The sequence below is a fragment of the Mustela nigripes genome, unplaced genomic scaffold (assembly GCF_022355385.1).
Source record: "Mustela nigripes isolate SB6536 unplaced genomic scaffold, MUSNIG.SB6536 HiC_scaffold_75, whole genome shotgun sequence".
Classification (NCBI taxonomy): Eukaryota; Metazoa; Chordata; class Mammalia; order Carnivora; family Mustelidae; genus Mustela; species Mustela nigripes.
This window is the reverse complement of record NW_026739490.1, coordinates 3,454,366-3,476,696: the sequence shown is the minus strand read 5'-3', so window position 1 is coordinate 3,476,696 and position 22,331 is coordinate 3,454,366. Positions and strand designations below refer to the sequence as shown.

The window sequence follows — 22,331 nt, the reverse complement described above, 5'->3', positions numbered from 1 at the left end:
GGGTTGTTGGCCGTTCACAGCAGAAGCCTCTTCTCTCTGGCTACACTTTCTACCTTGATGTTATCATCCAAGCACATGACTTTGAAAGTGATCTATATACTGGTAACTTCCAAATGCACATCTTTGGCACCAACCCACCCAAGCTTCAGAATCTCCGGGTGTACCTCTCTGGGGTGACACAGGCATCTCAAATTCAATGCATCCCAAATGGGAGGATCCCTAAAACCTGTTGCCTGTGAAACTGGGTCTTCTGCGGTTTCGTTCCCATTTCAGGTAGAAGTATCTCTTCTGCTACCACACTAGATTCAGCACCACACCATTTTCTCTCCTCTGGACCATGGCAAAAGCCACCTGCCAGGACCCATTTCCACTTTTGCCCCATCAGGCCCCATGCAACAACCACAGTGGTCTTTTGGGAACTTAAATCAGGTCATGTCATTTCCCTGCTCCATCTCCAAGAGCTTCTATCGCATTTGATTAAAATCTAAACACCTTGTCTTGGGCTCTTTGGCCCTGCATGACCTGGTCACTTTCTATGTCGCTTCCTAAATTCCCTCTGGTGTTTGAGGTCAAAGACTCAAACTATGTTCACACTACGCATTCTATAAATTATTTGTTGAATAAAGTAATTCTCCTTTGCATATAAGTAAACTGAGGATTTGACTTCCTTAACTTCTCTGTATTTGCTGAGAAGGATCTACGTGACATTGACCAATACCTTCTAGCCAGCTCACAGGAAATGGGTGCAAAGGGAGATTCTCAAAGCACTTCGTGGTGCTGTGAACTTCAGCACAGCAGGTGCCCAAGAGGTCACAAGAGGAAGCCTCAGAGAACAAACCTTAAATTCCATTCCCCACCAGTCCAGAGAAGGACCTTCCCTGTTCATAATGGGGCGTGATAGTCGTGATGGGGGAGGCAATCCTGAATGAGGCTGGGATAGGAATGATGTCAGACCATTTGCAAAAGCTTCTTCCCTACCCCCGGTGCTGTTCATGAGGTCAATGAAAGCCTCTAAGAATCTGTAAGCCAGACCACCAACCTCATTATGGCAGTTTTAAAAAATGGCCCTAAATTCTTGGACAACCTTTCCATTGAGAAGGGAGGGGGTCTATGTCCCCCAACCTTGAATCTGCTTGGATATACGACTACTTTGGTCAATAGCACACAGTGGAAGTGATGTTTGTGACTTGGAAGGCTAGGTGGGAAGTAGCTAGGCAGCTTCCATGTTGTTGCTGGAACTCTCACATCCTAAGAAGCCACGTGAGAAGTCCTTCACACCTGAGACCAGCAGGCTAGGGGAAAGCCAGGCCATGTGGTGAAGCCATGTGTAGGCATTCCAATAGGCACACAAGATCTTCAAGTTTCCTCTGCTTAGGTGCCAGGAATGCAAGTGAAAGACCCTTCCAGGGATTCCAACCTCCATCAGATTCTGAGTCTTCCCAACTGCGGCCCCAGAAGTCATGGGAGAAACCATGTCCCCGCTGTGCCTGTCCATGTCCCTCGCCTGTACATCCATGGGCATTAGTAAATGGTGATGGTTATGAACCACTACGTTTTAGGGGTAGTTGCTACATAGCAACAATAGTCAGATTAGGACATAAGGCAATCGCTTTGGCTCCCTAATCGCTCCAAGGAATGCTGTGGCTTTGAGTTCTCCTGCTGGGAGAACATTTGGTCAGTAAACATAGGATATTTTTGAGGAAAAAAAAAAAAAAGGCTGAGTTTCAGGGTCTTCTAACCAAGCTTTATAGACTCCCTCCTGCCAGAGGGAAGCCTGCCCTTTTCCCCATCTGATCTGGTCACCAACTCTTGGCTCCAGCCCAGTTTAAGACTCAGGGAGATGCTTCTCTGCCTCCCCCTCCCCCAGTTCACCTGGCAATAAGCCATCTCCAAGGAAAGAAGTTAAGGCTTGTAAAGTACTGTCAACCTAATCATTATGTAAGATTGAATGGATAAAAAACAGCCACAGCATTGTTGCTTAACACTCCTTTCTAACTGGCCCAAATCCAGCTCTCTTACTGAATCACCCCATGGGCTAGCCATCCATGTTTTCCAAACCTATCATTTCCCCTTCCCAGCTGACCTTTCAAATTGCCTACCCACATTCACATAAACATCACCCTACACTGTTTCACATTCTCTCTATTCTCTGGCCTTCCCCTTCCTGCCCACTAGTCTCCTCCCACGTGAGTGATCCACCCGGGAATATAGGTGAGCAATCTAAATCCCGTTTCCAACAGGTGTCTCAATATTTTTAAACCTCTTTTCTTACAAGCTTAGTGGACCCCCTTGCTCATAACAAGGGGACTAGTTGTCCCATTTTTCCCAGGACAATCTTGCTTTACGCCCACCTAATTCATACTGGTGCCTCTTTCACTTTACAAGTGTCCTGATTTGGGTAATAATTTAAACAGTTCCCCAAACCCCAGTTCCCATCCCTCTATCACTTCATCCCAGGCCAAACTTTATAAATGCCTACCTAATTTCTTCACAGCAATAACGGTCCAGAGCATACCATTCTGTTTTATACAAGGTGCCTCAGGTAACGTGAGCGGACATTAAATGGAGGACATTTTCCTCATTTGTGAGGTCTAGTCTAAATAATCTCTTTTGCACAAAATAAGGAGCAGAAACTGAGTCAATGAACGAATAGTGGTGGCCAACGTCCTTCCTAGGCCTCCACTTGTAAGAACTTCCGTGAAAATTCACGAACCCTGGCTGGGCTCAATCCAAGGTAGAAAAAATCTTTTTCCTCTTCAGAAATTTCTGGCTACCAAAGTTCCAGAAATTGCCTTCTCATTCCCTAACGTCTCATTTTCTCCATTATGTAACGGGAGAGTTGGGGCTTCGGGCCGAATTTCTTTTTAAAGATGATTTTACAGTCAATGAGCAACGTCAGGGAGTGATGACACCAGGAGGCGGTATCAGCCGGTGCGATGTGGAAGCGAATCCCAACACGTTTCCACTAAGCGACTCAGACGCCCGGGCACGCTTGGGAGCGGTGCACCTTTCCGCGTGGGCCCGCGCCCGCAGGCGCGCACGAGCCGAGACCGCGCGGTCATTGGTCGGCGCGCAGACCTCCGCCGCGAGCTCCACCACCTCCCTGCCCCGCCCACGACCCTCCCCCTGGGCGGGGCTTGTCGCTCGCCTCCGCGCCAGTCGCTGACAGCTCGGGCGCCGCGAGCTTCTCCTCTCCGAAGAAGGCAGGTAAACAGCCCGGTGGCCTTTTCAAACTCCCAGCGCAGGGCGCGGGCGGGGGTCCGGAGCTCTGGGGGGCGGCGGGGACGTCGCGGAACCCGAGGGCCCGACCCGGGGACTCTGGGGTCGGGGGCCGACCTTGGCCGTGAGGAAAGGAGGGGGCTTCCCTGCGGGCGCGTGGCGCGTCCGGCCTGCCCCAGGGTGCGCGTTGGTTAAGGCGGGACGTCTCACGGTTTAGCTTTTCTGGTTGGACCTGGGGGCGGGGGGAGCGGCTGGCCTGGCCCGTGGGGAGGGATGGCCGTGTGCCGCGAGGTCTGATCCCCCCCCACGCAGGTCCGCGGCGGGAGGGGCCGAAGGTCGGGGCAAGTAGGGGGCGATCGCCTCGTGCGAACGCGGCTGGGGAACCCAAGGAGGGCCGCGAGCGGCTCCGGGGAGACGAGCCGTGGGGTCGTGGGGCTCCCGGCCGCCGGCGCGTTGGCCGCCCTACCAGCCAGCAGGCAGAAGACGGGGACGCCCCGAGAATGTCGGAGTGGGGGTGGGAGAGCGGCCGCCCGCCCCGGGCCGGGGCCGCGGCAGGAGAGGAGTTCGCGGCGCGTGGGGGCCCACTCTGCCGGGGAACTCCTCCCGAGAGGCGGCCGCACCCGTCTAGCCCTCGGCGGAGCAGCCCCGGAGCGGACGGGCGTGGGCGGGGCCTCGGGCCTCTGCGGGCTGGGGCCTGGAGCCGCCGCCTTCTCCCTCTTGGGGGCCGGGGAGTGCCTGGCCCCCGGGGACACATGTCTCCTGCCCCGGATCATGATTACCTTCATGGCTGCGTATTTTTCTTTCACATAGAGCATCACGGCTTAATAAGCAGTTCCCCACATGCGAGCATTTGAGGTGCTTTTCTTTTCCTTGCGAAAAACTCCAGGTGGAATAGGAGTAAAGATTTTTATTAATTACCGGGAAAAAATAGGAACAGAAAGTTGAATACAGAAGGTCAGACTGCTGGAAAAATGAACAACTCTCTCAGACGTTGTTAAGAAGAAAAACAAAAATCACGGGTGAAAATGAACAATTTAACCTACGTGGCCACCGAGGAGCTCTTAAAATGAAAAAGAACTAGCTGGAAAGGGAAAAAAGCGGAGAGCTAGGATGCGATTTGTATCTTTTTGTATCTGACACAAATTTTTCGTACATGTAAAAGGAAAGTGAGAGATTATAATAGATAAATTGTATAATAGATAAATGGTGAAATGATGAACCATTTGCAGAACAGAATGCAAATGGAAGCAAGACGATTATCATTTCACATCTATTAAATGAACAAAAACGATCTCAATAGTAGTAACAACCCTTATGAGACAGTTGCCATGAAACTTGCATATTCAGTTATCTGGAGATGCTGTGGGGTGTTGGGCTCAGAAAGGTGGAGCTGCTACTGATTTTGTGACTTCCTGCAGGTCACCTAATTTCCTAATCCTGCTCATGTCCATTCATAAAATAGAGGAAGTGAAACCTACTTCCCAGTGTGTTGCCAAGATTAACTTTAGGTGAAACTGACCATTGGTGTGTATCCCTTTATTCTTTTACTGTTCACAACCCAAGAGGGATATTGTGAAGTGCCATGCACTTTTTTGTAAAGCAATCTGGCAATGCACTAAGAAGTTAGAAGTGGTGACCCAGAAAACCCGACCCCTGGGGATTTACCTGCAATAGAAGAAACATTTACCTGCGATGGAGGCAAACAAACCAACAAAAAGCCATATGCAGGCACACATTGGTGCAGAATGATCTAAAATTAGAACCAACTGGGAAGCAACCTAAATGTACAACAGCAGGGCAGTAGCTCAGAAAATCATGGCCTAGTAACTGGTAGGAGCAGTATGTGACCATTAAGAGTCATGATTTTGGAGCCTCTGATATCTGGGGAAAACTGACAAGTCAGAGTGCACTTATCTAAACTATTTACTCAAATGTGAATGCATGTGTGGATAATCTAAATTTTTGGAAAAGCACCAAAAAATGGGCATTTTAATAGAAGTGAGAGGTGATTTTCACATTCCTTTTTTTTCTTGGTGTGTTGCTTTTATTGAATAATACGATTTTTAAAACAGGTCACATATCTCAATTTTTTAAATGTTACGGACCCACCATTTTCTCTGTGTCCTGTTTGCTGGTTTTTTTTTTTTATATGACCTCATTTTTTTCAAATATTGTCTCATTTTCTTCTTGAACAGATTTATTAGTGTTTATTAATGTATATATTGGGTTTTTCTTTTAAGGAATCAGTTCTTAGATTTATTTATCCATTCTAGTTTTTTTCTTTTTTTGTGGCTGTTTTTAAGGATTCCTGAGTATATTTGGAAACAGAGCTGTTTCAGCCACACCGAAGCAGTCTGTCTTCTCAGAGACACAACTCCAGCTCAGCGGAGCCACGACAGATGTACGTACCCTGTGGAATCTCTTTGGCCTTCTGATGGTTGAATAGTCTCCAACTGTCACAGAAAATAAGGCTCTGGAAAGGCTGCAATCACAGGCCCCTGCTTGGGAGGCCGCTGGGGTCTATGTATGTAACTCCTAGCCATTCCATCATTCTTGCAAAATCACCTTGATTTTGCCAGGAAATGGTCATAGCTTTCCCTACAATCAGGCTGAATTATGTAAGGAAGCAGCCATTTAAAAAATAATATAATAATAATCACATAACGTTTCTGTGCCAGATTAATGCCGAAGGTGACTGTTTACCGGATGACAAAAGGTTTTAGGAGGTGAAAGGTTTTTGAAGCTGTAGTTTTATCTTACCTGTTCTAGTCTGCCTTTAGGATCTTATTTCCTCTCCCAAGGCAACTGTATCAGCTGTGCATGGCTGTGTATTAAGTATTCACGTCGCACTGGCATCTGACCCAGGGATGGTTCTGTATATTGTAGAATAATCCTGGAGTGAATCCCGTGCTTGCCAGCATTTACGGTGGGGAGCATTTGTTTTTCTCCCTTCAGTTTGTTAATCCTTTTTTTTTTAGCTGTGTTCTACTTACTACTGCTAAACTATCGTGTGATCACTTCCAGGGAAGTGTGCTCTTTCATGAGAAGCATTGTAAATGTGGTTCAGTGTTGTTTTCCTGAGGCCCTAGTTCTGAAGCCTGGTTAGGAGTGTGATCCCCTAGGAAGATTTTATCGATCCCCAGATGCCATTGTTGGACACTGTTGGCCCAGGATAGGCTTCAGCAATGTTGCTTTTGAAAAAGCTCTTCTGGTCATTCTGATGACAGACCAGGTTGGCAGTCTTTTGCCCTGTTCAATCCAGGGCCTCAGGGTACCAGTGCAACCCCACATCCCAAAATGTTCTGCAAAATGTTGTATGGCTTGCATTCTTTAAGGGGCAGTGTCCTCAAAAAGATTAAAACATGACGAGGTTCTACCTAGCCCTGGAAAGACAGGGAATTTTCCTGGGGTCTATGGGCAGTGGGAGAAGCTGGTGCCAGTTCCCAATTTAACCAGTTAAGTTTCAAGTTATAACATGTTCTAAGTATTAGAAGTTCAGCCCTTGGCACTCGACCATTAAGCTAGTTCCTGCCAGCTCATGTGTAAATGGGAATAGGATGAACAGGGTGATAATCTGTGGATCTTTCTGGTACCTTCTGTCAAGTTCCATTGCTCTGCCATTGTTCATACACCAATGCCATGTGATCCTTACAATGCCTCATGTAGCTTCCCAGTGTATCCTGATAGCTGACAGGCCGAGCATGCCCTAGGTTTTCTTCCTGTTCAGTGATTTTTTTTCTGACTTTTTTTTTTTTTCTGACTTCTTAATTGTGAGTATCATTTCATCATGTCCTTTAAAATCCCCTTTGAATTCTGACTGAAAGTGTGTTAATTTGATGGATTACTTGAAGATAAATTGGTATCTTTCAGTATTGGTTTTCCCAAACAAAAACATTGTGTGGCTTGGTTTGTTTTGGCTTTTTGTTGGTTTGTTTGCTTGTTTTCTAGTCTTCCTTTTTATGTCTCTCAGTAAAATTCCTTAGCTTTCCTCATACAAGTCCTATTTCTTTTTAGGTTAAATCCTAGATGCTATAAAAAAAATTTTATTGTCATTATAGATGGAATGGCAATATGGAACATTATGGATGGAATGTTTGCATCTGTGCTAAATCTTCTCACTAATTATAATTAATTTGGGGACTTGCTGGGTTTTTATATATGGATTGCAAAAACTGCCACCCTAATGAGCTCACTTATTTATTCTAAGATGTTTTGGGCCAATTTTCCAAATAGGAGATGTAATTGGCTGAAACTTCCATAACAATCAAAAATAAGAGGACCTACTTGCATTTTTGTCTTGTTCATTACACTGATGGGATGCCTTTCCTTCTTCCATTAAGATAGGATATAGGCCATGCATTTGTGGTGGCAATTCTTTTTTTTTTTTTTTTTTAAGATTTTATTTATTTATCAGAGAGAGAGAGGGAGAGAGCGAGCACAGGCAGACGGAATGGCAGCAGAGGCAGAGGGAGAAGCAGGCTCCCTGCTGAGCAAGGAGCCCCATGTGGGACTCGATCCCAGGACGCTGGGATCATGACCTGAGCCGAAGGCAGCTGCCCAACCAACTGAGCGACCCAGGCATCCCATGTGGTGGCAATTCTTGATGGAAAGGGACTGCCTGCTAGTTCTAGAGAAACGTTAATAGCTTAAGCTTAAAAAATCAAGAATGGAGGTTGACTTTAATTGAAAATTTTTCAATATCTCCACAGAGTCTTAGCATTTTGTCATCTTAACCTATTCGGGGATTTCCAATTAAGGCCTCTTCACATTCCCAAAATAATCCTTATTGGTCACAGTGTATCCTTCTTTTACTAAACTGTTAAAATCAGTTTGGCGGTATTTTCTTTTGGATTTTGGCATCCTTACTGGTGGAGGCTGGGTGACTAGGGACGCAATTGCTGGGGTTTCAATCCTGGCCCTTGGCCCCTTGGCTATAGACACTGCTTCTCAGGGAAGGATGCCCTCACATTTATCTCTGCTGAGTTCCAGACTCTTAAAACAATTGCCCAAGTTGATACTCCTACTTGAACATCTCCTAGGTGTAGCCAAGCTAATGTGTCCAAACCACAGCCCTGGGTCTTCTCTCCAAGTGGGACCCTCCACCTGCCTCTGTCATTTCAGGAGATGGCATCATCCCCTAAGCTAAATATCTTACTCGCCATTGTGTCCCCAGCACCCTAGCACACTAGCATAATGCTAGAACCTTAGAGAACACTTAATTATTTGTTGAATGAATCAATACTCTATTGTACTATAAATGTTACACTGTAATATGGAATTTAGGACAACTTTTTCCTCCATTTCTTTTATGGTTATTGGTCCGTTCAAATTTTCTATTTATTTAAAAACTGGCATATACTGCTTATTCCATAAATACTTGTTGGCTGAATTAATTCTAAAGTCAATATTTATGATGTATATTTTAATAGAAAAGCAAACCATCCCACAGAGATTTTTTTTTAAGATTTTATTTATTTATTTGACAGAGATCACAAGTAGTCAGAGAGAGAAGGGGTAGCAGGCTCCCCGCTGAGCTGAGAGCTGATGTGGGGCTTGATCCCAGAACCCTGAGATCATGACCTGAGCCAAAGGCAGAGGCCCAACCCACTGAGCCACCCAGGTGCCCCTCCCACACAGATTTTTAATTCATAAAACATTTGCATTTGAAAGGTTGTTACCCTTTTAAAGTCTTCTCTTTCTAAGGTTTTTTGGCCTTTCCCATTTCCCACGTGGAGCTCGGCAGTGGACCATGTTTGTATGTGTGTTGCCTTTTCAAGTCACTCGATTTTACTTAGAAATCCCTCGTTTTTCTGGGTTTTATTTAAGTTCTACTTTCATCTCTATATTTCTTTATAATTATGATGCTTTATTTTGAAATTTTCTCTTTCTTCTTTTTTGAGTTGAATAATCATTCAATTTATTTTCATTTTTTCTGTTCAATTATACCACCCACACTCCTTTGATAGTCACGTGGATTCCTTTATTTCCACACCCTGCCTTCTTGGCATCATCCAGCTCTTTTCTGGTTTTGGTTTGGTTATTATTATTTTTTTTTTTGACTAGACTGATAAGTGTAAGTGAAACATCTTCCTTTTTTGGTCCCATTTTATCTGATTCTTAATGATTTTGAATATATTCTCAAGCCCTTTTGGCTTTTCCTCTTCTATCAATTATCAGTTTTTGTATCTTCTGGCCCTTCTATTTTTTTCTATTACTGTGTCTTACTGCTTCTAAGATTTCCTTGTACATTCTGGAAATGAATTTTCTGTTGACCATAAATACTAGAAATATTTTTTTAATATTTTATTTATTTATTTGAGAGAGAGAACGAGAAAGAAAGCATGAGAGGGGAGAAGTCAGATGGAGGAGCAGACTCCCCACCAATCAGGGAGCCCGATGTAGGACTCCATCCTGGGACTCCGGGATCATGACCTGAGCCAAAGGCAGCCGCTTAACCAACTGAGCCACCCAGGCACCCCAATACTAGAAATATTTTTACCATTATGCACTCCTCTTAGTTTTGTCCACAATATCCTTCATAACATTAAATAAGAATCCTTATCTTTTATGTCATAAAACTTTTATTTGCCTCTTGGTTTGTACCCTTTGTTTAAAAATCTGTACCACTACCCCCTTGCCCCCACCGGTCATCTCCAGGTCACACAGGCATTCACCTGTGGCTTCTTCTTCTAACAATGTGCTTTTCCCTTTCTCAGGTAGGTTTGTATTCCACCTAGAGTGCGCTCTTGCATGTAGTGTTAGGGATCTAGTTTTATTTTTCTTTGGTTTCCTGGAAGCATCTGCTCAACAGCCTTCCTGTCTCCATTGATTTGTGGTGGCTGCTTTATCATATATCAAGTCCCCTACTAAAGTGTGTGGGGGGGCTTATCTCCGAATGTGCCCTTTTGCTCTCCTTGGTCCGTTGATCTGTTCCTAGACTTTGACTGTGTGGTCTTTATTGCTCTGGCTTTATAGTAGGATTTAAGGTCTGATCCAGTAGATTCCCTTGTCTTTTCTGTTCCTTTTTAAAGCTGAGTTTACTATTCATGGACATTCCTCTCACCTTGTAAGTTTATTGACCTCCTCAAAAAAACCCAGGTGGACTTCGGGTTGGCGTTTTATTGAAATTACAGGTTCACTGGTTGGAGGGGTGGGATAATTGACAGATATCACCAAGTCATCCCAGTCAAAGCCGTGGAGTATCTTTCCATTTGTTCAGATCATCTTTAGTGTTCTTTATTGGAGTTTTTTATTTAGTTGGCAGAGACACAGCAAGAGAAGGAACACAAGCAGGGGGAGTAGGAGAGGGAGAAGCAGGCTCCCCGCTGAGCAGAGAGCCCGATGTGGGGCTCGATCCCAGGACCCTGGAATCATGACCTGAGCTGAAGGCAGATGCTTAATGACTAAGCCACCCAGGCACCCCTACTGGAGTTATTTTTGCTCAAGTGTTATTTCTTCTCAGTTAAGTCAAGCCCTAGATACCTTACAGTTTGGTTTGATGCTGTGATTATCTTCTTTCTTGATTTTTTTTTTCTAATTGATTATTGCTGATGTAGAGAAATGCTGTTGGTTTTTGTAGGCCAGTCTTCTATCCCACAGCCTTGCTGAACTCTAGTATTGGGGTCTCTTGTCGTCTCTACAAATCTGTTGGGTTTTCTGTGTATGGTCACTTTAACTGCAAACAATGAAAGTCGGCTCTATCCTTGCAGTTCTGGCCCTGGTTACTTCTTTGTCTCTGCCTATGACATTGAACAGAATCTCCAGTCCTGTGGCGATGAACATCCTTGTCTTCTTTCTTTTTTTTTTTTTTAAGATTTTATTTATTAATTTGACAGAGAGAGAGATTACAAGTAGGCAAAGAGGCAGGCAGAGAGAGTCGGGGAAGCAGGCTTCTTGCCTAGCAGAGAGCCCGATGTGGGACTCCATCCCAGGACCCTGAGATCATGGCCTGAGCTGAAGGCAGAGGCTTAACCCACTGAGCCACCCAGGTGCCCCCATCCTTGTCTTATTTCTGGTCTTAAAGCATTCAGAGGTTATCCACTAAGTATGTTGGTTGGTTTTGTTATATAACCATTATCAAGTTAGCGGAGTTTCCTCCTATTCCTAGTCTGCTAAGAGGGGTTTTTGTTTGTTTGTTTGGGGGAGGCTTTTTAGTGTTAAACAGGTATTGAGTTTTGTCAAATACTTAATGTCTTTTTTGTTTGTTTTGTTTTTCACTATTTATTTTTTTATTTATGTCATGGTGGATATGGGAGCTTGAAATCTGGAGCTGATGTGTCTTCCCCTTCTCACCCCCTTGACAAGCACAACTGAGATCAGTCCCAGAAACCTCTGAACTGGGACCATTCAGACGGGCAGAGCCCCTATGCCTGTCTCCTGGCAGCCGGGCCTCCCTCACAGGGCAGGGAGCGAGGGCTCCCAGACACCCACTCAGGGCCTGACTCAAGTACTGTAGCTTGCACTGGACCACCTGTGCCCCTCACGGGTCCCACAGCCCCTACCTTGCCAAGGTTTAGGGGTAGGAGGGGCAACAGTGGCCCCTGCAGGCTGATAAAGCCATTTAGCTTGACTGTGGTTGTGACTGGGCCCAGCATTTGAGGGATGGGTCTAAGGTGTGTCTCAAGGTAAGGTGCTGGGGTAAGCTTGTTAGGGAGGCCTCAAACGTCCACATCTGTGGGATAGAAAGACTTCTTTGCCCACAGCAGACACGGTATCTATACAGTGCATGAGGGAGAGGCATCCAGGGGCTTGACTGGAGGCAAGGAACCCCAGGGCTCCTGCCTATTCCCTGGAGTTCAGGGGCCGCTCTTGGGACCCTGTTGCTTCCTCCGTTGCCTGCCCCAGCTGGCAGAAGGACAGCCATTTGGGGTTGAGGCCAAAGGCCTGCAGTCTCTGGTGAGTAACTCACGTCTACCAGCTGTCACCTTTGGGCCCAGGAGTTGTGTCTCCTTGCCCCTCCTACGTCCCTGGGGGACTGGCTTCTGGTGGGGGTGGGACACAGAGCCCTCCCTTCCTGTGCTAGGCTGCTTCCTGCAGGGCCTGTCAGGTGCCAACAGCTGCCCTGTGGACTGGCTTCATCTCTCTGTGGCTTCCCTGTGGCTTCCGTGAGTGTCTCTGTCTCTTCTGGGCAGAGTGACTTGAAGACCTGCCTCTTCTTCCACGAGTTCTGGGCCTTCCGCTTCTGGCGTCTCATCCTGCAGCTGCTCTGGCTCTGACCTTGTATGTGCAAGTTTCCTTTAGGGAATGCCACCCGCCTTCCCCGGCTCTGGATTGTTCCAGCATTCCTCCAGGTGGGCAGTTCTCTCGGGTGTCAGGGCTGTGATTGTCCTTCTGCCCTTCAGCGTCTCCAGCCAGTTTGCATCCCCCCGGGCCTTCTCCGCCTGGTGTTCGCATGTGTCTGCCGCCACCTCAGAGCCACTGCGGGTCACTGTCCTTGCCCTCACTGTCCTCCACCCTGCAGCAGGGCCCGAAAGCTTTCCTTGAGTGGTTTCTGTTCTTCTGCGTAACTTTTGACGAGATCTGCTGGAGTCTCCAACTGGAGGTCTCCACCATGTCCAAGTTCGCCTTCTTTCCAAGATAGCCTTCCTTCCGCTTCCATGGCCCTTCAGGTACATAGGCCGCATCTTCTTTTGCTTCTCTTTAGCCACGGCTGCTTGCTTTCTCTCCGAGGACGGTGCTATTCTCTGACAGAAGGTGGCAGCTTTCTGATAAATGTGGGGGTCCTTCTTCTTCAACGAGGGGAGAGTCCTGTAGAAATCATGCCCCCACTGGGGGGTCAGATTCCATGCACTTGTTGCTGTAGAGTCAGACTCAGAGCTGGAGGTGCCACCGCGGTCCAGGTCCCAGTCTCTGAAGCCATCTGGAAGCTCCTGCTCCTGGCACTTCTGGCGGGGGCCATACCGAATGGCCAAGGCCACATTTACCCGAAGGGGCGACCCGCTCGGTTCTGCCTGGCGGCTCTGCCCTTCAGGTCTCAAAATGTGCCAGAGGATCGGGGACAAGCCGATCACTCACAGAGAGTATCTTACAAGAGCTCAGGAGTCCCGTTTCTGTCCCCAGCAATTATACCCACCAGCACTGTCATCCTAGGTGTGTCACTTGCCGTCTCTGAATCTTGGTAGCCGAACTCACAGAGAGTGACAGGTTTGCAGTCAATGATACCAGATCTTCCTCATTTCTTCACAGAGAGAGATTCTCCAAGGTCCCCTGTTAAGTTTTGTCTCCTTCTTACATTTAGAAATGATTCTCTACTTCAAAATGTAGTTGCTGGGTTTAATACTTTCCGTAACTAAATGTTGCTTTTGTGGTTCTCAACCAATTCTAAAATGATGCTGTCTTCATCTGTTCTGTGGTGAGCCAAACTTCTCCAGCGTTCAGCTTTACGGAAGTACGGAACAGCAGCGCGTGCACACCACGGCTCTGATGCCCCCTTGCATCCTGGTCTCTCTTGTCTCACATACATAGCTTGATGAGAGTGACGAGTGAGAGCCGAGCCCTTCATTTATCTCCCTCCAGGCCTTCTCCTCTGTTCTGTGCCCGTCCATGCAGCTGCCCAGTCCCGAAATCCAGGTGCCACCCTGATTCTTCAGACACCAAGCCCTCCAGAAGCTACCTTCCAATCAGACCGTCCATGACCGTCCTTCCCTGACAAGGGCACCATCTCTAGCTTAGTTACTGCAGGAGCCTGGAAGCTAGTTTCCCCGCACATGTACACACACACACACACACAGGCCCCAGTCCACCCTCCACAACATTCTTTCTCAGAGAGAGCCCAGAACTCTTCACTGGTTCCCTAGTACTTTGATAATCAAGTCCGGACAACTTAACATGCCTTAGCATTGGGCTACTTATAGTAACCCACGGGGATACTCTTGAGACCAAAAAGGGCATTATTAATATTAGCACCAGGCACAACAGGTGTAAATTGTCCCAGGGAAGACAGCATGTCTGCTCACCTTGCTGGTGAGGACCTTTACTGCCTGGCCCTGCCTCCTGACCCACCGCGCACTGAGGCTCCTCTTCCAGGAAGCCCTCTGTGATTCCCCCCAACTGCTGGCATTCTCTCTCACCCCCACCGTTTCCACTCCAAATGCCTTGTAGCCCCCTCCACCTCCTACGCCCAGCTTCACAGGGACCAAGGCCCTCTTCTGTGCCTCCTTTCCTAGACAATGTCAGCATCTGCTCACATGTCTCCAGAACTTACAGAGCTGCGACTCTTATAGCCTTGGAGCAGGCGTGTTCAAAGCCAGCTTCCACATTCCTCCCCTCGCAACAGGGTCTCCTTCCTGCCCCGACGGTGTCAGCACTCCTCTCCAGCCAGCCAGAGACGCCCGTGGCAGGTGGCACATGAGCTCAGTGTTCCTATAACCAGACTGGAGATGTTGGACAGTGGGCCAGTGCAGAGAAGAGGGCTTTGAAAATTCATAAAGAGTGGTTCACTTTTGTAACAGTTTAATTTTTAGTTTGGTTATTATGACTTATTACAGATGTTTCCACACTCATCCATTCATTCAACACTTAATCATATCAGGCTGTGGGCCAGGCACTCCATTTAGGCACTAAAGGCACTACAGTGAACAAAGAGAAACTCCCACCTCAGGGGGAGCCCACACTGCCATGGAGATGGCAAACAGGAAGTAAATAGTAAAATATAGGTGTCAGGTAGGCATCCCCACTCTGAAGGAAAATGAAACAGGATAAGGGGATAGGATGCAGGCTGCTGACTCCGGGAGAGTGACATGCGCAGCCCCACAGAGCTGACATCAGAGCAGACTGGAGCCAAATGAGTAACTGGAGGGGGAGCCTTCCAGGCCCCAGGAGCAGCAAGTGCAAAGGCCCTGAGATGGGAAAGTGCTTCTCAAGTGTGGGGAGCAGGAGGAGGCCAGAGAGAGGTGGGCAGCTGGAGACAGGTCACATGGCACGGTCAGGACTTGGGGTCTTACCCTGAGCACAAAGGAGTGCCACTTGAGGGGGAAGAGAAGAGACATGGTGTGATCTACTTAAAAAAAGGTTGTCTGAGCCTCTGGGCTGCTGAAGAGAGAACATGGAGTGGGGGCTGGGGAATAGTAGGGAGGCAGGTTGGAGGCTGTTAAAAGACCCCCATGAGAAGCAACAGAGGCTTCACCCAGGAGAGGAAGTGTGTTGGCAAATATGACGAGTTTCAGGATTTAGGATTTATTTTTAAGGTAGAGCTGATAACATTTGCTGGTAGATTCATTGTGTGCTATGAGAAAGAGGATATTCAAGAATAACTCTGGAGTGGGGGTTGGAGGGGTACGCCTGGGTGGCTCGGTTGGTGGAGCATGTGGCTCTCTATCTTGGGGTCGTGAGTTGGAGCCCCACATTGGGCATGGAGTTTACTTTAAATAAATAAATAAACAAACAAACTCTTTAAAAAAAAAAGGATAGGGTGCTGGCTGGGTTTGGCTCATTGGGGTGAATGAAGTAGTTGTTGACGTGAAACCCCATTAGATTGGGAGCCGTTGACCAGGGGTGGCACTCTCCCAGTCCAGTTCCCTGTGGTTGTGGGTGGAAATGTGGGCGGCAGGCAGGCAGAGAGCTGGAGCCCCTAAGCACGTGGCGGGGGCCTGCCGGAGACCAGTGCCAGGGGCTGGAGAGGGAGGATCAGGCCAAACGGCCCATCTTAGGACCCTGACCCTCCGACCCGACCCAGGAGAGCCTCCGGAAATCCCGATTGATTGGCCCACTCTGAGCAGTTGAACCTGCTTTCATACCTTTCAAATATATATCTATTTACCTATGGCCACCCGGATTTTTCAGTAAAGATAGAAGCATAAATGGGAGGAGAATCATTCACTTATTTCATTATTCTCCTTCCCCTGAATGTCTGTGTGTCTTTGATCACAGCCCTGAGAACTGAGCAACAGGGTAGATGAGGCGTTTCATCTGAAAGGAGATTTTTCATTGGACAAGTGTACATTCTGCGAAGGATCATAAATTATTATCGGGGGCAACTTAATTTGTTCATGAATTCCCGAACTGCCAGCCTTTTTCTGTAAGACCTATGTTTCTTTTGTACCAAATATTAGGAGACAATAAGTCCCTCATAAGCCATTAAATGCTGAATCAAGGCTCACTCAGTGACTCGTGAACACAGGCATTTTTATCCCTCTTTAAGCAGCTCTTTTTATAGAAGATGAATTTACAAGAGGGCTTGCAAAATCCGGCATGTTTCCTGTTTCCAAAAAATCCTGTATTGAGAATTAGTTTGAGGAAATTCTTACAGGCACTTACACGTTCAGAGAGCGTTCATCCCTTCATTTAACAAGTAACTGTTGTGTGCCCGCTGGGCCAGGCACCGCCCCAGCCCCTGAGGAGAGAGCAGCAGACCAGATGCCCCCCCTGCTGGCATTCATTCCCACAGATGAAGGAAGACAGGAGCCAGCAATTTTCTTCTTTTTTTTTTTTTTGTTTAAGATTTTTTAATTATTTGACAGAGAGACCATAAGCACAAGCAGACAGAAAGGCAGGCAGAGAGAGAGGGGGAAGCAAGCTCCCTGCTGAGCAGAGAGCCAGATGCGGGGCTTGATCCCAGGACCCTGAGATCATGACCCGAGCTGAAGGCAGATGCTTAACCCAGTGAGCCACCCAGGCGCCCCAGCAATATTTTAAAGTTAATTCCTGCAGAGCTCAACTGGGGGACTTACTAACTCCCAGACTTCCATAGGCCCCCTCCACCAAGTTCTCAGAAGGTTCCAGAAAAAAAAAAAAAGAAGGTTCCAGAAGGGGCTACACAGGGATCTTCATAGCAGTCCACCCAGCAGCAACCAGGGAATTGTCTCCACTCCCAGCCCCCACACATGGCTGCTCAAGTACAAGGGAATGAGACCCATATTGATGGATAAAGGGTTCCCCTGAGTGTAGAGTCCCCAGACCCCACAGGAGCAAGTGTCCCTTGGGCACAGCTTTCAGGGTCCCCACAAGGATATACCTGGTTTACAGTAACCACTGCCCCAAAGATGCGCAAAGTTTCTGGCAAACCCACCAGATGTTTTCAGTTTCACCCAGCCCAGACGCAGTTCATCAATCAAGTTATTTTTACCATAAGCAACATTGCTGACATTCCATCTCTTATCAGGTTTCTAGGAAGTAGAGCCAGAAATGATCTTAAGGTCACCTTTGTCCCTAGAGGAGAAAGAGTTGGGTTAATGCTTTCTCCCGCAAGGGAGAAGTAGGAGTGGGGAGCCTTGGTGACCAACATGCCGATGCCCTTGCTGGGCGTTCATTCTTTATGCCTCAAACATAGGATGCTGACGGCCTCCTCGTTTTTTTTGTTTTGTTTTGTTTTGTTTGCAGATAAGCCATCATGGTGAAAAGCCACATAGGCAGCTGGCTCCTGGTTCTCTTTGTGGCCACATGGAGTGACATTGGCTTCTGCAAGAAGCGGCCGAAGCCTGGAGGAGGCTGGAACACTGGGGGGAGCCGATACCCAGGGCAGGGCAGTCCTGGAGGCAACCGCTACCCACCCCAGGGTGGTGGCGGCTGGGGCCAGCCCCACGGGGGTGGCTGGGGCCAGCCCCATGGGGGTGGCTGGGGTCAGCCCCACGGGGGCGGCTGGGGACAGCCGCATGGTGGCGGTGGCTGGGGTCAAGGTGGTGGGAGCCACGGTCAGTGGGGCAAGCCCAGTAAGCCCAAAACCAACATGAAGCATGTGGCGGGAGCCGCAGCAGCCGGGGCGGTTGTGGGGGGCCTGGGCGGCTACATGCTGGGGAGCGCCATGAGCAGGCCCCTCATTCATTTTGGCAACGACTATGAGGACCGCTACTACCGTGAGAACATGTACCGCTACCCCAACCAAGTGTACTACAAGCCGGTGGATCAGTACAGCAACCAGAACAACTTTGTGCACGACTGCGTCAACATCACGGTCAAGCAGCACACGGTGACCACCACCACCAAGGGCGAGAACTTCACGGAGACCGACATGAAGATCATGGAGCGCGTGGTGGAGCAGATGTGTGTCACCCAGTACCAGCGAGAGTCCGAGGCTTACTACCAGAGGGGGGCGAGCGCCATCCTCTTCTCGCCCCCTCCCGTGATCCTCCTCATCTCGCTGCTCATTCTCCTGATAGTGGGATGAGGATGGCCTTCCCGTTCTCTCCATCATCTTCACCTTTTACGGGTTGGGGGAGGGGGTGTCTACCTGCAGCCCTGTAGTGGTGGTGTCTCATTCCTGCTTCTCATTATCACCCATAGGCTAATCCCCTTGGCCCTGATGGCCCTGGGAAATGTGGAGCAGACCCAGGATGCTATTTATTTGAGCCCCCATGTGTTGGAGCCCTTCAGGGGCCAATGCTAGTGCAGGGCTGAGAATAACAGCAAATCATCATTGGTTGACCTAGGGCTGCTTTTTTTTGTTGTTGTTGTCTAGTGCAGCTGACAGAGGCTAAAACAATTCTCAAAACAGTCTTCAAATACCTTTGCCTGGAAACCTCTGGCTCCTGCCACAGCTAGATCTCAGTACACTAATGTCCCATCTTAGCCGTGTCTTCATAGCAACTCGGGGAAGTTTTTCTCACCCACTCTAAAAGAACGCAATTGCACTTCCCTGTGCAAAGAGCATTTCTGCCAAATTTGAAAGGAGGCCACATGATACTCATTCAAAAAGCAAAACTAGAAACCCTTTGCTCTTGGACGCAAGCCCGGCCTGCTAGGGAGCACCAATCTGGGGCGATGGTTTGCATTCTGCGGCAGCCGAGGTGTCCAGCGTAAATATTGATGCGACGCTAGACCTCGGCAGAGGATGTTTGCACAGGGAATGAACATAACCAACAGTGCGAAAATGCTACAAAAAATCCCACACTTGGGAGCAGTGTCCTTGGAGGCAAGTTTTCTTTTCTTTTGGGACATTTAAAGCCCCTATATGTGGCATTCCTTTCTTTCGTAACCTAAACTATAGATAATTAAGGCAGTTAAAAATTGAACTTCCTTCCAGGCCCCAAGAGCAAATCTTTGTTCGCTTACTTGGAAACCAGAATGATTTTGACACAGAGGAAGGTGCAGCTGTTAAAATAACCCTCATCCTAGAAGATTACATCATGGAGAAAACGATCAGTAGACAAAAATGATCGCATTTCTTCATTGCTGTCTCGTAATTGACAGAAACCAGAATTATGTCAAGTCCTAGTTTCTATAATCAGCTTTTGAATCAAAGAATGGAAGGCCATCCAAAAAAAAAAAAAAAAGAAAAGAAATACCTTAGGTCACCCATGACAGAAATACCCACTCAGGCTGGAAAAAAGGAATTCTGTTAACTGTTATTTAAGTAAGGCGAAATTATTGTCCGGATTATTCGATATCATCAGCTAGCAGATAAATTCGCATTCTGCAGTGTTCCCGGCTTGCACTGTGCGGGTATTTGATGTTAAAAAAAAATTATTATATATATTGTGTATGACAAACTTAGAAGTTTTCGCTAGAGGAGTTAACATCTGATATATCTAATGCACCACCAGTTTTGGAAGGTACTAAATACTTAATATGTAGAAACCCTTTTGCGTGGTCCTCAGGCTTACACGTGCACTGAATAGTTTTGTATGATAGAGCCCATGTGTCTTCGAAATATGCATGTACTTTATATTTTCTATATTTGTAACTGGGCATGTACTTGTTTAAAAAATGTATAAACATTCGAACTCTTGACTAGAATTAAACAGGAACTGATTGTGTCCCATGGTGTTTGCAGTGACATTCACCGCCGCCCCCTGTGTTGGCAAGGCCATGGGTGGGGGGTGACAGGAGCAAGGTGCCACTCGTGGTCCAAGCTCCTGCAGTGGCCTGCAGCCCATGCACCCAGTCCCCGTCTTGCCTTTAGCGGGCTCCCAGTCACACACCAGCTGCTCCCAGCTGCCTTTTCATTTTTTCCACAAATACCTTACGTATGCTGGGCTCTGGGTAAATGGCAGAGGCACTTAATTGCGGCAGAGGAAGACAGTCCTTCCGCCCTAGAAGCTCTTTTTCTGCCCTAGATTTTGAAATAGAGGATTTTCTTTTCTTATTTTAAGATTTTATTTATTTATTTGACAGAGAAAGACAGCAAGAGAGGGAACACAAGCATGGAGAGTGGGAGAGAGAGAAGCGTTTTTCCCACCAATCAGAGAGCCCAATGCAGGGCTCTATCACAGGACCCTGGGATCATGACCTGAGCTGAAGGCAGACACTTAAGGACTGAGTCACCCAGGCACCCCTGAAATAGAGGGTTTTCTTAACTAAATGCAACTTAACCAGCTTTCAAGTACCAATTTGATTGCCCCCTGCTCCACCCCAATATCAGACTATAAACTCTCCCAGACCGTGGGAGCCCCAGGGACAGTCACTCCCTTTGTACTGAAATTCAACACCTTAGGTCTAAAAGATCCATTTGTCAGAGTCCTTCAACTCCTGCTTCATCTCTTTCCTGCTGCTTTGAGAGTGTCAGGCACCAGCCCTAGGGGCACTCGTGATTTTCCTTGGTGGGTTTTCTTCTGCAGCTGAAATCTACCAACAGCAGGAAGTAGTCACAGAAGAGTGGTTGAAGTCATACTTATTTGTTAATACCTCAGGAAATGCCAATATTCTGCAGCGATCAGAGCATCAACTCTGTGCTTAAAATGGGAACCCTATCATTCACCAAACTGCTAGAATAAACAGCCACCAAGTGTCTGAAGTATTCCTCATCCATAGTGAACCTCAGACTTCATTCTTAACATAAAAATTTCCAGAATGATTTTCATTTAGGGCCATTTATCTAATTATTTAAAAATAAGCTTCATTATCTGACCATCATAATTTCTGAAGAGTAGCCCACCGAGAAGACTTCAAATGTTCAAAGTGTAAGTACTCAGAGGCCAAAGTGAGTAACACCACCAAGACCCACCGTTTCTTCCTGTTACTTCCAACTCATGTGAATTGTGCTGGAAGAATTTTCTCTTTTGAAAGAAAGGACCCTCTCCCTGCTTGCGTGCATGCTCTCTCTCTAAAATAAGACTTTTTTAAAAATAAACCCCTTTTATTGATGGTTGATATGAAAAATATTATTTTCTTGGATCTCGTGCAAAACAGCAATTGATAGTCTTTATCATCTTACATAATGTTACTCATATTGTAATAAACCCAATCATTTTCTCAAGATTTTACCACTTGGGAAGAGTACCAAAGAGTCTTGCCCAGCCTGTCTAGAAGCTCAGAAATGTGCTGTCACCAAGTGTGGAAGGCAATATGACATCCTAGTTTTAGCACACAGGTTCGAAGAGAGACTATCTGAAATCAAATCCCAGTTCTGCCACTTATTAGCACTGTGACGTCAGGCACATTATTAATCTCTCTGTGCTATAGCTCTCTCATCAGTAAATGGCAATAACAAAAATATCCACGTAATAATGCTGTGGTAAGTATACGAGTCAATATGTTACTAAAACTCTTAGTAATCAAAACAGTACCTATGGGCACAAAAAAAGACATGCAGGTCAAGAGAATAGAATAGAGGGGTGCCTGGGCGGCTCAGTGAGTTAAACACTCTGCCTTCTGCCCAGGTCATGATCTCAGGGTCCTGGGATCGAGCCCCGAATCAGGCTCTCTGCTCAGCAGGAAGCCTGCTTCCTCTGCCTCTCTCTGCTTACCTCTACTTGTGATCTTTGTCAAATAAATAAATAAAATCTTTAAAAGAAAGAGAGAATAGAATAGAAACCCAGAAATAAACCACACTTATATGGTCAATTAGTCTACAACAAAGGAGGCAAGAAAATACAATGATGAAAAGTTAGTCTATTGATTAAATGGTGCTGGGAAAACTGGACAGCTTCATGCACAAGAATGAAACTGGACCACTGCCTTACACTACACACAAAACTAAACTCAAAGTGGATTAAAAACCTAAATGTGAGACCTGAAACCATAAACTCCTTGAAGAAAACACAGGCAATAATTTCTTTGATACCAGCCATAGAAACATTTTTTCTGGATGTGTTTCCTCAGGCAAGAGAAGCAAAAGCAAAAATATTTTGGGAGGGGCCACACCAAATTAAAAAGCTTTCACATAACAAAGGAAACCATCAAAACAAAACAAGGCAACCTACTAAATGGGAGAAGACATTTGCAAATGTTATATCCAATAA

General features: G+C 46.9%; 1 protein-coding gene across 1 annotated transcript; it reads left to right on the top strand.

Annotated features, from left to right (window-relative positions):
• Positions 1 to 3,100: 3,100 nt before the first annotated feature.
• On the top strand, positions 3,101 to 19,907 carry LOC132008110 (major prion protein). The gene is made up of 3 exons (XM_059386492.1): positions 3,101 to 3,207; positions 5,523 to 5,620; positions 17,536 to 19,907. Exon 3 carries the CDS (start codon positions 17,546 to 17,548, stop codon positions 18,317 to 18,319), a length of 774 nt encoding a protein of 257 aa, XP_059242475.1. The 5' UTR covers positions 3,101 to 3,207; positions 5,523 to 5,620; positions 17,536 to 17,545; the 3' UTR covers positions 18,320 to 19,907.
• The last annotated feature ends 2,424 nt before the right edge of the window (positions 19,908 to 22,331 follow it).